Source organism: Aptenodytes forsteri, unplaced genomic scaffold (assembly GCF_000699145.1).
Source record: "Aptenodytes forsteri isolate BGI_AS27 unplaced genomic scaffold, ASM69914v1 Scaffold111, whole genome shotgun sequence".
In the NCBI taxonomy this organism is placed as follows: domain Eukaryota; kingdom Metazoa; phylum Chordata; class Aves; order Sphenisciformes; family Spheniscidae; genus Aptenodytes; species Aptenodytes forsteri.
The window spans coordinates 557,928-572,028 of NW_008794710.1; the positions used below are offsets into that span (position 1 = coordinate 557,928).

The 14,101-nt window shown below is 38.0% G+C and overlaps 1 protein-coding gene across 3 annotated transcripts in view; it reads right to left on the minus strand.

Annotated features, from left to right (window-relative positions):
• Positions 1–328: 328 nt before the first annotated feature.
• KIAA0232 (KIAA0232 ortholog) overlaps positions 329–14,101 on the minus strand; it is a 53,472-nt gene continuing 39,699 nt past the window's right edge. For 2 of the 3 annotated variants that reach the window (XM_009273745.1, XM_009273747.1), the window contains 3 exons: positions 4,234–4,315; positions 2,093–2,190; positions 329–1,147 (listed from right to left, as the gene is read on the minus strand). In XM_009273745.1, the coding sequence (XP_009272020.1) occupies positions 968–1,147; positions 2,093–2,190; positions 4,234–4,315 (360 nt within the window). In that variant the 3' untranslated portion in view covers positions 329–967. The remainder of the gene's footprint in view (positions 1,148–2,092; positions 2,191–4,233; positions 4,316–14,101) is intronic. The other variant, XM_009273746.1, reaches the window with a different exon arrangement.

Consider the following 14,101-nt stretch of genomic DNA (forward strand, 5'->3'; position numbering starts at 1 on the left):
AAAACATTGAACGCTCTGAGCATTTTAGATAGTTTCAGTCATTCAGGCTCAAGTTCAGTACAGGATGCTTTTGCAGATTACATCAATGCCATCATCTGCAACAAGACAACGTTCTCATTACTCGTTACAAAATTCACAACAATCCACACATCGCCCCAGTGGTTTATTATTTTTGGTGTTACTTTTTAAACATCTGCCCCACATTGGCAAGTTGCTAAAAAGGACAAAAAAAAAGAAAAAAAAAAAAGGAAAAAAAAAACCCCACATTGCCTCCATACCTACAAAAAATCCTTGGCTTCTCCAGTTAGCAAAAATACAAACCATGGTATCCTCAGTGTTGGTTTGCGGGAGGGGGGAATCATAGGATAGAAAACACAGTTTCTGTAAGTCTCTAAAGCACAACCCTGTCGTTCCTACTTCAAAGTTACGAGATTTACCGAATGAAGACTGGACAAGTCATTCATGCTTTTCTCCTGCATTCAGAAAGGCACTGATAGATTACAGTGTTAAGTATTTATCTCCCAGTTCTTAAAGAACAAAGCCTAATGTGCAGAAAGCTGAAGTCGCTGAATAGCAGAAGTAGTTGTAGACACTGCGATGCTAAGAAGATAGTAATAGTGGTAGGGCTACAGTTACGAATGAAAATAACTGCAATTAAGATGCAAAAAAGCAGTGGTACTACTAAGACAAGCACATGCACATCCATTCTTGATTTGACAACACAATCTAGTCTAGTTCAAATAGCCAAGAATTTAACAGGGTTTTTTTTTTGGGGGGGAGGGGGGAATCTTCAACAGGACAGCTGTGTCCTCATCTATAAAATAAGCAAGAAGAGAAAGATAAATACACATCTGAATCCATTAACTGAAGAGGAAACTCAAGTTGTTGTTTTAGAGCTACAGACCCTCAAGAAGGATAGTTTTCCATCTCATGTTACTTTTCAATCATCTGTTCTACTCTGCAGTTTTTATAGTTGAGTTCGAGAAAAAAGCTCCTCCTCACACGGATCAGCCCATTCACTTCCACCTTCTGAAGCTGTGTCTTCAGAGCTGGAGCTATCACTGGAGTAGATCTTCTTCCTGAAGCCATTTGGTTTTGCCTCAGCATTTATATCATCTGCACATCTTGCTTCATAAACAGAAGAAACCTAAGGATTTAAACTGACAGTGTTGATGGGGAACAATAAAAATCACGCTTGCTTTTTTCTGAGCTGGGAGGTTATATAGTTTTGTAGTTGTTCAAGAGAGATGTCACGGTTACAGGGCAAGTCCTCCACTTTCCTGACTTAGTCCACTACGTAGAAAGGACTGCAGAACAGCAGGAAAAAAAGGTGAGGCCTTTACTATTTTTTCCTATTCCTTCATTTTAGGATTTGCACAAAACAGCAAGAGAATTAAAAGTGAACTCTGTCAGAATGCATGTTAGAAAATTACCGTAAAAGTTATCTCCAAAATTTGGTAGTAAGTATTAAATATCAAGAAAACACAGCACAGATCTGACTAAACTTCAAGCAAAACCAATGTATTTTCAGCTGAATCAGTAAAGCTGTAACAAGCCGGTCACAGTGTAAATTTAGGTGCTATCATCACTATAAAGTTTAACACTATCAGTAAGTGCACATGTACACAAAGATCTTCCCTACAGCAAAAAAATCAGGTTTTTGTTCGTAAGCAGGACAGAATTCAGCATACATTATGTTCAAGCCTTTAGATACCGGTCCTTTCTGCCTTCATAGTGCACGTCAGCCCACTCTGTGCTTACTGAAATTAGAAGTCAAGGAAAAAGAGCCTAGTGTTTAACCCACAAGACAAGCCAAAGCCAAGTGTTCCCAAAGGAAACTGAGTTTGCTTAACTACTAGAAGTACAACTCTTTGTACAAAGGGCCGTACTCCCCAAAGTACAACACTGAGGAGTTTTCAGACGCATGCTCAAGACGCAGAAGAGATTAAAACACAAAGTAAGGAAAGAAAAGCTTTTGAAGGTTTTCATAGGAATTTCATTTGAGGCTAGACTGTCATGAAAGGAAAGACGCGGTGGCATACCCTTATAAAATAAACAAAGAAACTCCTCCCCAAACCAATGACACACTTACCATATTAAAATCTAAAAGATGTTCATCATCATTGGATATTTCCTTTACATCTGCAAATTCTCCTACACCATTCTCTCCCTTGGCATCTGTATAACATTCTTACATTGTGTTTGTGGGGGTGTTTCAGAGGAAAAAGGAAGAAAAAACAGAATTGAGGAACACTGTTATTTACATTTAGCCAAAACGAAAGCATCTAGAGAAGTATTCTTGAAATTCACACTCTAAGCCATGTAAATCTGTGCTTGTGGGGGTTTTTTATAGTTTTGACATCCTTAAAGAGAGAAGCATAATACCTTATGGAAGCTTCATCAAATCTTACCTGGATAACCAAAAAATAAAAAAAGAAGCTACTTAGTTAATGAAAACATCTAAAATAGTAAGGTACAAAGAGCAATAATTACTTTTTTATTATAGATGGTTCAGTACATTTTTCAATTCTGATAACTGCACGGTGTTTTAGATCATTCCTATTTCTATACCCATACAAAATATACTGCAACAGCAGCCTGGTTCTGACTGAAGCTCAAAAAAACCCCCCAAAAAACAGTTGACGTGAATGGCTGTGATTTCTACTTACCAGAGTAAACTTCCATATATAATATCAACATATATCGATATATATCGATCACATGCATCAATATCCTATATAAAAAATACCCATAAGAAAACTGGATACAGCTAAAGATTTGTGAAAAAATAGCATTAGCTCTGCGGATAAAGCTCTAGCTTTGTTAAGCTTAGTCTAAAAGAGGAAATCCTGGAACTATTCTACTTCAGAGAAATTCTGCCACTGTACCAAGCAGGTTCTGGGCTCCATAGTATTTTTTACTGTATATTCTGTCTTCCACTTATGAAATAAGGTGGTGAACCACTGAGAGAGTTACGCAGGTTCACCAGCAGATGTCAGCAAAAAGATGACACAATTCACTCACAGGAATTCAAGGATTACTCTGTGTAAAATACATACTCAAGAGTGTGAGTCACTACATTTGCTAGTACACCAATAATACCTCTGCAGTTATCACTGTGGGGGAAAAAAGGACACTAAATATCTCTACTTTGTAAATACTGAGGTTTAGTCTAATATGGGAGGCAAACCACAGTCCCATAGGCATCGATCTATTCTCTTCCACTGTGCAAACACATTTCTATAGTTGGGAGTGGAGTAAGTTAAGATGTTCTTGAAAGTAACCCAAACTGTCCTAAACACCAAAGTAAGGGCATTTAGGCACTAAGAACACCGTTTAGTTGGTTGTGCTTTAAGGTGCACTCCAAAAATAGTTCAGTAATAATTACTGGCTAATCTACTTCCAGATTATTAAGGAACCAGGTCTCTGACCAGAAGTTTCTTGCACTGAGCCTCTACCAACAGAAAGCATCAGATAGCCTGTCAATTCGGTATACAGAATGTTCTTATTGAGCTTCTTGCCTTCGCCCCAGAAAAGGTAAATTGGTATGCAGGCAAAAAAAAAGCTGTCTGGATTCTTGCCTGTCCACTGAAGAGCTGGGCTTGGGCCAGCTGTCAGATGCTACGAATACTTGGGAAGCAAGAGAGAGTGCTGGAAGCACACCTGCTTCCGCTTGCGAGCAGCCTGCCTACCAAGACAGGACTTACTCTCCGTGTGGGACAGAAAAACTCCCAGACTGTCACCGTGAAAGGAGTGGCCAAGAGGCAAATCCCTCTCCTTCCCAGCTTGAGAGAAATTCCACACATTCACTGAATAACTGGCATGTTATCTATGCGAACCCATAAAAGGCAATTATCATGTTTCCACATTCTTATAAAATTAGCTACCTATTAAGTATTATTCAGGTTGAAACATACTCAAAAATGTAATAAAGTATTTTCAGAGTCAGAGATTAATATTCTATTTACTTAATTCCAGGCTCTGGAATTAAGTAAATCTGTATAAATGTGAAGACTATTTTAAAAGCACTTTCATTTAAAAACTATTTAGAAGCATGCTAGAGATCTATTACAAATGTAACTGAAGCATCCCAGTTCTCTCTCAGAAAAGAGAATTTATTGTGGAAGTTTACTGTCCGTTTTTTTTTTTTAAAAATTCAAATCCTTGAGAAAGAGCATTTCATTCTAACACAGGTGCAACAGCAAGTTAGTTCAAACAGGCAGAGCTTCTTACCTTCACACTGTGATGCAGGAAAAAGGGGAGAATAGAGCGCCTTTTCCCACCAGCATTGCTTTTCCTGGCTGCCACTCATTCTCTGCAGATTAGTATTCAATATAGGAAAGTGTTTAGACAATAATCACGCTTCATTATGCCATAAATAATATACTTACATGTAAAGGAGGAAACTCTGGTATTACAGCCAATTTGCTAGGTCTTATAGGTCACACAGTTCAATTTCTAATACTAATGGGAAAGGACTGTCAAACTACAACAGAACATCCGTTATCTGAACTCATACTCAATACGAACTCCACGCAGGGGCTCATGCTTTGCTGATACAGAGTTGTACAAATCCAGAACAAAAAGATGAATTCTAGCCCTACACTATATAATCTAAGTACAAAACAAGAGAGAACAGATAGCTACCCAAGAGATGAAAATACAGCAGAACAACATTAGTCAACATGACAAATAATTCAGTGTAAAACAAAACAGAAAAGAAAGCAAACAAAAAGCTGCAAAATTCAATGTTTAAAGTCTGGAAGGGTGAATTAGCAGTACCATTACCATCAATGGGATAACACAAAATTAAACTAGAGAATTAATGTGTCAACATGAGGAAAAACTGCTTATGAGGATGATTAATAATTTGTCTTTATGCTAAAAATAATCTCAATCTACTCACTAAAAATGACTAAATACTTCCTCCCCCCCCCATATTTTAATGCTAATTTAAATTTACCAGAGCTCTTTCCTTGTAAAATTAATGAACATGGCTAAAATACCAAAGGCTTGTCACAACAGACATGTCCCTAGTTTTATGACTGCACCTGTGGTAACCCCGTTAACCTTCAAAAGATGATGCCAGCTTTTAACAGCCCCTGTTAAAATATTACATCAAATGATTCAAAAACAAACTATAGTGCAACTAGCTACTAAAAACCATTAACAAATGAGCATCAACACTGAGTTTCTATCCAGCTTCCTCCTCTGTAAACCTGAGAACATTTAAGCACAGAAAATTAATGAGCGTCCTTTTGTTCCTCTTTTGTAGGACTACAAACCTATAGAACCTAAACTTACAAATGCTTATTACTTACCCCATATTTATTTAAATTTACCAGAGCTCTTTCCTTGTAAAATTAATGAACATGGCTAAAATACCAAAGGCTTGTCACAACAGACATGTCCCTAGTTTTATGACTGCACCTGTGGTAACCCCGTTAACCTTCAAAAGATGATGCCAGCTTTTAACAGCCCCTGTTAAAATATTACATCAAATGATTCAAAAACAAACTATAGTGCAACTAGCTACTAAAAACCATTAACAAATGAGCATCAACACTGAGTTTCTATCCAGCTTCCTCCTCTGTAAACCTGAGAACATTTAAGCACAGAAAATTAATGAGCGTCCTTTTGTTCCTCTTTTGTAGGACTACAAACCTATAGAACCTAAACTTACAAATGCTTATTACTTAATAAAGAGAAGTCCCTCTCAAACCAAATAAGCAGCTCAAGAGTGCTGTATTCAGAAGCGTCTGCCAGATTAAACTTTTTTCCTCACAAAATTCTGCTATAATGAATATTGAAATTATCCATGCTGGTTTCCTCTGATAACACCGAGGGATAGTCCTGTTGGAACCACCCTCCAAAAACTCAAACCCCAACTCCAGAAAAGGGAGTTCTTAGAAAGTTAAATCATAGTTTAAAAAAAAGGGAAAGAAGGGGGGAAAAAAAAAGCAAGCTCAAGGGTATTTAAAGCAGGACTTCATAAGAAATGTGCATTTACAAATACATTCAATCACGGAAGCCTCACTCTGCTGCTGACTACAGATAGAGGCATCTGAACTCCACAGACACACTGCTTTATTAACTTCAAAGTTTCCCACGTGGCTGGTGTCACACCTGCACTCATATCTGCACACATGGTAAGCTGGATGAACCACAGTGGGTTAACAAGCAAAGCCAGCTTGAGGCTGGCAGGGTGTAACAAGCTACAGCGGTCTTGCTTCCTGGGCTAAGTCACCATCAGAGCCTACATATCTGCTTCAGGATGGCTCAGTGACTGAACTGATGCTGGCTGCAGGCTGCCTCAGCTCCCGCATCCTTCCATCACCGCCTCGATACCAGAAGAGTTAGAGAAAGCCAGAGACATCTTCTGGCTGCATGCAGAAGCAGCCCAGCAGGGCTTCTGTCTGAGCTCAGACCTAGCCCTCTTGCCCCCACACTGACCCTCGTGGAATGACGCATGTTATTTCTAAACCAGCATTAAGGTCAGCTGTGTAAAGCAAAAGGAGGGATGCAAAGACCAGCTATCCACGCTAAAGCCATTTGGGGGTTTTGTTTGGGAGGTGATGGGGGACACAAGCTGACGTCCACTTTATACATTCACTGAAGAAAACTATTTTCTCCTACAGTTGCTTAGATGTTTACTACAATTGTGCAGTGTGACATCATGAAAGTGTCTGACAACTAAAGAAGTACCCTTAATTGGCAAATAGGAAATACCAGCTCCAGAACAGTCCCATGAGCCTACCTTCCTTTTCTTTCCCTTTTAAAACTGCATTTTCAATTTATGCCACCTCCTCCTCTCACATGTACTCACGCGCACTTCCAGTATTTTATGAAAAGTTTTAATAAATTTGCCAGCTACCCATCTAAATAGCTATTATTCTCAATTGTACTAGTATTAGAAATTGCAAGTGGAAGTCTTTCCTCTCTGAAACTATTCACATTAATTTTACTTTATTCTTAAGTACAGCTCAAAAACAACAAGCAAAACCAACTGCAATGCTGTTTCACTCCCAGTCTTGCTGCAGGTCTGAGAGAAGACTGATGGGTTTCCTTTCTCGTTTTACAGCTAGATATACGGTAACTGAGGCTTCTCTTAGAGCTTCTGGTTGAGGATATGTAAAATCACTTGAGGGCTTTAGCATTCACTAGCACAAACACTATGGTAATGTTATAGTTACGAAAGATTCTCCTCCCCCCAAATCCTAGCGGGTTTCAGTCACAATCGTCTACAAATTTTCAGCAGATTTGGGTCAGAACTGTGCAGCTACGTGCAAAAACTAAAGCTTCGATTCTGCTTCTGTCCCCCTCTCATCTGTCCCCTACTGAGAGTTAAACCAACAGCAGAAAAAAAAATCATTTTAATGTTTGCTATTGTTTGTGTAAGAGTTTGAAAGAGTAAAATAGTTTCAAAACTTTATATAGCGTTTATATGTTTTTCATTGGCATCTAGCTCACACCTGTTCCTTCCAACATCATTTCATGTCTGTTTTTCTCAAAGGAACCTTCCTAAGAACTTCATACCACAGCAGGGCTGTCCACTTAGGTCTTTTATCCAAAATCTCAAGTGAAACCTCTGGTATACAAAAGAACCACCATTCTTTGCAAACATTAGTACAAATACTTTCTAAAGGAATAAAAGCAAGTATTAGGTGTTTTTCGGCTAAAAACTCCAGTGCTGCTTCGAAGATCAAATTACAGTGAAACGACTCTGTAATCTAGCTGGAGTAAAGTAGCTAACATAAAGGAGAGATTTTGTGAGCTTAAGTGGATAACGACTATTTTAAACAGCGTATTTGATCTCCGGCATCACCGTGGAATAGCAATTTGTTATTAAGGATACAACTGAAAAAAAGGGAAAACAAGCAGAGAAGTGAAAGATTGCTTCCTGCACCACGAATGCCATCTCCTACAGCTGATGAGATTTTTCCTCACCTCTTCCACTCACACACATATCTGAAATAAAGCAGCCAAGGAAGATTACTGTTCTACGCAGTTTTATTGTATTGCTGCTTTCTTTGCAAGACTGCTATGGACAGCAATACATAATTCATTAGCTGATGAAGCTGTGCTGCGAGAATGCAGCAGAGAGAACACAGTATTGTACTGATCTGGGGAAAAGGACAAGCTGCTTTGGTGAACACACTTCAGACTGCGGAGCTGGGCCTACCAAACCCAATGCCCAGGAGGAGCATTTTACTCTTTTGCTCGTTTGGCTTGTGTAAACTGTTCCGTACTCACTACGGCAAGGGACGTATCCAACACCACGGTTTTCAACTGTGACCAGGAGGCAGCTTGATAAACAGCACATTTGAGTGGTACTGTTGGTTTGCTGACATAAGATAAAATTTAACTGTAGTTTCTGTACGACAGGATACTAAGCCAACTGTTAGGAATATCTTTCCTAGGCAGGTGAGGAAACAGCGACTATCAAAGCTGGGAAAGACCAGGTCTAGAAGTATGAAAGCAGAATTCAAGAAAAAAGACCCATTCATATGATAAAATTATAAACCTGGTACTGTCACATCTACAATAGGAGGTTTTATTACCTGAATGATAAATGCACAGATCTCCTACAAAAGGTAGGAGAAATTTGGAGGGGAGAGGGGGGTGGCGTTCCTTCCCCCTCTCCTTATCTATACAGATGTATTAAAAGGGAAGTTCATGTCGATAAATTAAAAAAAACTTCAAACCCCAAAATATTTATTTTATTTATATTTTGTTATATACATATTAAAATATTTCTCCTCAGGTAAGAGCTTGATTGCTTGTACAAGTAGTTCATTAAGAAATTACTTTATTCTTTCTTCTTGGCAGAAAATGACTGGTAGTTTTATTTTGCAACCTCAAATAAATTTCTTAGAGAGCATTTATGAATATGCAACGCTTTTTTTTTCTCCACCAAGAACTGGTATAGGATGTGCTTAACAACTTAAATCTTACTTTATCAAAAATCTGCATCGGGGGAAATATTAGTATGATTTTTTTTGCTATTCCTTAATTAACAATTTTGTATGAGGTAGCAATCATTTTTGTTGATTCCCTTGCTTCCAACACAACTTTTCCCTACAGTTACAGACACAAGTCCACAGCAAGTTCATATGGCAGATCAGTCACTTGCTAGTTAGCAAAGTTATGCTGGTCAGAACTCTATTCTTCAAGCAAAATTTATGCAAAGCATCTTCTCAGAGCTGGGGTGTACAGTTTTAAGGACCATCTGCCTGAAGGTTTTGAAAAAAGGGCACTTGCAGTATTTTATGAAAAGTGGTATTAAATTTTCCAGCTACCCATCTAAATAGCTATTATTTTCATCTAAATTGATATGCCTTTCAGAATAGACTATTTGGGCTTCAGATACTAATTTGAAAACACCAGCATTGAATATTTCTACACTTTCAGAATGCATGCTGACAAGGATCAAGGCAGCGACAAGAGTTTTGCAGAATCTGAACACAATAAACACTAAAGTCTCATTATGATCTGAATATTATCTGAAGTGTTACAACTGAAAGTTTCATGACCAACCACAGAAAAAGTCGTATTAATCTGTAAGTAGAAGTTTCCTCAAACCTGCTCTGCAACCCCTTACTATCAGAAAGAATACAAGAAACACATGAATCATTTAGAAGTCAAAGCAGCAATGAACCCGTTGAGTCCCATTCCAAAAGACTGGATCCTAACTGTAGTTCATCAGCTACCCAGGGAAGATAGATCTGGCTCAAGAAGCTAGTCACAAATGAACAAAGGGAGCTGAGACTAGACTTTATATTCTTAAAACCTATTTGGAGGTCACCTAATTCTCAAATTTCACTGAAAATATAGGTGTAAGGGACCCTATGAGATCATCTAGTCTCTACTCTTGCACAAAGCCAGAATCAACTACAATGCACTATTCCTACACTCTAAATCTCTTCCAAGGCAGAATTTCCACTGCTTCCCTAAAAATAATTGAGCCTTACAGTAAGCTCATTTTCTGGTTACAAGTCTTTTTCAATTTCCCTTGCTGTGATTTAAGGTCATCACATCCACTTCCTTTGTGTTTACCAGAGCCTACAGGACAAGCAGAGCTTTTTCCTTATCTCCTGTAACTATGAATATGGCTTCTGCAAAACTGCTGGGTTCTTCTCCAAGTTTCTCTTTTTTTGAGATAAAACCACCCCAGTTCCTTCACTCTGTTTTCAAAAGTAGTGATCTTTGTGTTGCTCTCCTCAGGCCATCTTTCTTGATACAAGGTAATGGGAACTGAGCCCGGTACTCCAGCAGAAGGCTTTCCAGCTCCAGCGGAGCAATTACTTCCCCTCTTACAGAAGAGCTTTCCTATTTATATATCACAATGCTGTCTTTTGCAGTGTGTCATTGCTGATTTATGCTCAGCTTATGATCTACTTGAAGATGCTTTTCTATTTCACATCATTTCCTTGCCTGTCACTCCTCACACTGTGGTGTGAAGAGGATTATTATTTTCTTTAGAAGTCTGTATTTGTCCCTGCTGGATTGCATTTTATTTTTCAGACCATTTTTCCAATTTAACAACCTTTTGATTCTAATCCTGTCTTCCAGTGTAACTGCAGACTTTCGCAGTTTGATATCATCAGGGATTTTCATAAACAAGTATTTTACTCCCCAGACCAGAAAAATTAATCTCCCTTGTCCTCTAGTAAGCCACTGACTGTTATTTTGAGTGTGCAATCTTTTTGCCAAACCAATACTTAGAAACTTCCTCGTTCATCCATGCCATTTACTGGTTAAAAGACTTGTTTAGGAAATTTAAGACAGTCATTGGTAACATCCCAGCTTCCATCTTCCTCTTTAAAAAGATGGAAGTGTGTTTGCCTTTTATATATTTTCTATCTTCTGTGTGTTCTCAAACAAGTATTCTACCAGGCTTTTTTCAAATTACTTGCTGCTCATGATATTTAGCTGAATATTCCTATGACTAGCTGAAACAGTCCAATTTATCTGTACTACTCCTTTGCTTAACTCTTTTCACCAACAAATCAAACAATGACAAAAAACCGCGCTAAACAGTATGTTTTTGACATTATCTTCTCATAGCTTTCCAAGCTTGTTAGTTCTGTCTCTCAGAAATATCTTTCAGTCATTTTTTTCTGTTTCTGATTTACTTCTAGGACTTTCAGGTGTATCAAATCTTTATTTTATTGGCTTACTTTATACCTTGTTTTTTTCCTCATGATTTTTATATTGTCATTGTGAACCCCATCTTTTTAAGATCCCTCTCATACAAGATATCTTGTATGAGTAAGACAAGATTTTGTCTTATTAATTAGAAAGCTAGAGCTCAGAGTCTTTGTAGGTGTTTTCATCGTCTGCCACGATCAGCACATATCAAGGACCATCTGGACCAATCCTTTCTCAGATAGCCCCAAAGATACTCTCTCTTTTACAATGAAGTCCTTTGCTTTGCATGTGGATGACTCTACATGCTCTTGAATGTTTTTCCCACTTGATTCTCCCGATTTTAAGGCATAAAGCAGACCCCTCTGAATTTTGTCTCCCTCTTATCACTACCTAGGTTTATGGCAGGTTATCGCCTACACTATTGACCTCAGAACCAATGTATGTAAGGCACCCCCCTTCCCTTCCTCTCTTGACAGCCCTTCCTAATGGAGTTATACACTTACTTACGGTTTTTGCTGGTAAAATTTCCTTATCCCCAAATGTACTATCCTAGGCACGTTCAGACCTCAAAAGTTTGGTACCAATCCCAACAAAACCCACAAGTCCCTTTATCTATGTCAAGGACTCAATAGTATAAGCATTCTTAGGGCACACCTACTAGATCAGAGCCCATATAAAATTTGTTGATAAGAGATTCAGCATTGTTATATTCAGAGACCATTAACTGGACCAGGTTGTGTACTTACCCATGACTCCACAGCTAAATGGTAAGAGCATTTACTTGGAAGAAAAAGGACTGTACTTCAGCAGGCATATTTTGTGGGGTGGTGGTGTTGTTTGGGGCGGGATGTGTGTTTGGGGTTTTTCGGTTTTGGGTGTTTTTTAATCTTAAGGCTAAGTATATAATTGTCATTCACTCTTGAAGAACTCCTGCAAGAGCTATCAGCAAATTCCTTCTGCAAAATATGCTACAAGTCTAAAAGAAGTGCTCTAATATAGAAGGTAAGAGGGAGGAAACTGAACCAGATGCTCCTACAGTCTTTTAAATAGGAGGTATTCAAAGGTGTGTGTTTGCAAAGCACGTATATAATTCAAGTTTGTGTGATGCAAAACAGAATGTCTTACTATTACACTGTGGTCTACATTAGTATATTCACACCCATTATTTATGCAAAAATATTGGAGGTACCTCAGAACACAACTCAAACTTTATGTTAGATAACAGTGAATTAAACAATAACTTTAATATTTATCGTAAGTCAGTAAAAGGAAGCACAGAAGTTTCATTTAAAAAACATCCTTTACAAATATTGATCTATACTAATCAGTCAATTCCATAGCCTCTGCTCAAGTTAAAACTCTTTTTCCCATGCATGTATGTGTGGGGTGTCCAGGAAGAATGCTTCTCCTAAACCGTTCTAATTCTAGGTATTTTATATTGATTTTGTTTAATGCTCCTGAAAATAAATAGTATCACTCTTAAAAAGAAAAAAGTTCGCTCACAGAAGACATACTTGCACGACATTTGCACCCTTCCTGCACACGATATAGTCATTACCTTTACTGATTAAAGTTTACTTCATAACCAACATATTAAACTTGTTTTAATGCTTTAAAAACCTCTTCTTTTACAGATAGACTTAACTACAATAATAAATTTAGATAAATGTTCTCAAGCCAAAAAGACTATTATCTTCAGATGCACACTAACTGCTCTTAGAAAACCCAGAGTGTGCACACATCCTCTTGACAGATGCTAGACACAAGAGGGCTAGTTAACCCAGTCTTTCTGAGTTTAGGTTGTAATCAGGCTCCTCAAGGCCCCTAGGAAGAGCTTAATTGCAAACCAAATTGGAGTCTAGACTGCTGAGATGGTTGTTGGCCATTGTACTTCTTAGTGGCTTATAATTTTGAAGCTATGAAAGTGCCTACAAAATCATGCAACCTGAGCAAGGGAAGCAGTTAGTTTTTCTCTTGCACTAAGGAACTTAAAATAAAATACCAGAGCTTTTTGAGCACTATTCAGTACCAAAGTTTTTTTCAAGCCTCATAGCTACCATAAACTATGGAACCACTGTAAACTTATTTTATACCAGACACTTACTACTTTCTTGAATGGGTACGTGGCTGAAGTGAAGATGAGAATAAACATCCTCATGAAGCACTAAATATGCAGAAAGGAGATCTGAAAAGGGCTGGAAGGAACTTTAGACTCTTGCTGTCACAAATAACTGTATTATACCATTTGGTCATTCATTATGCATGATGAAGTTAGATTCTGCTTACTCCTGGTAAAAGGTAATTCCAGAATCTGTTCTGACTTACAGTCTAAGTTTATTAATTTTTTTGGTGACTCTTTTTGCAAGGCCTGACACAAACCCAGAAACTCCCCAGACTCCAGAAAAGATTTTGAGCCACTTCATCGCTGTTAACTTAACAGAGCAGCAGGAACCAAGATATCTAGAAAGGGCCTGGAAAAGTCACAAATTTGATTCTCTTGTGCAACCAGCAGATATCAACTTATTGACACTGTGAAAAGAAGCTGCAATAGCAATTAATAAAAAGGAAGATGAGAGGAGAAACAAATGGGGAAGAAGGAAAATAAGGAACTCTAATTTTGTTCAACAAAAAGGTTAGCTTTAGTTTTAGCAAGAAAAAGGTTAGCTTCCCCATACATGAATTAGTGTTTCAAACTTGTAATTGAGGAGTATACAATCGCACAACACAAGCTGAGTGCAACTCTTCAGCTGAAAATGAAAAAAATTCCCTCCTAATGTAGATACTACAACTGCCGAGTATGTGGAAGAGGAGGCTGAAGAGGAAAAGAAAATGTAAGATGCAAATTATAAGTATCCAGACAACATCTCTGGGCTGGCCGCACAACTAAATTATTTTAGAATAGACTAGAATAGACTATTTCAGTTGGAAGGGACCTACAACAATCATCTAG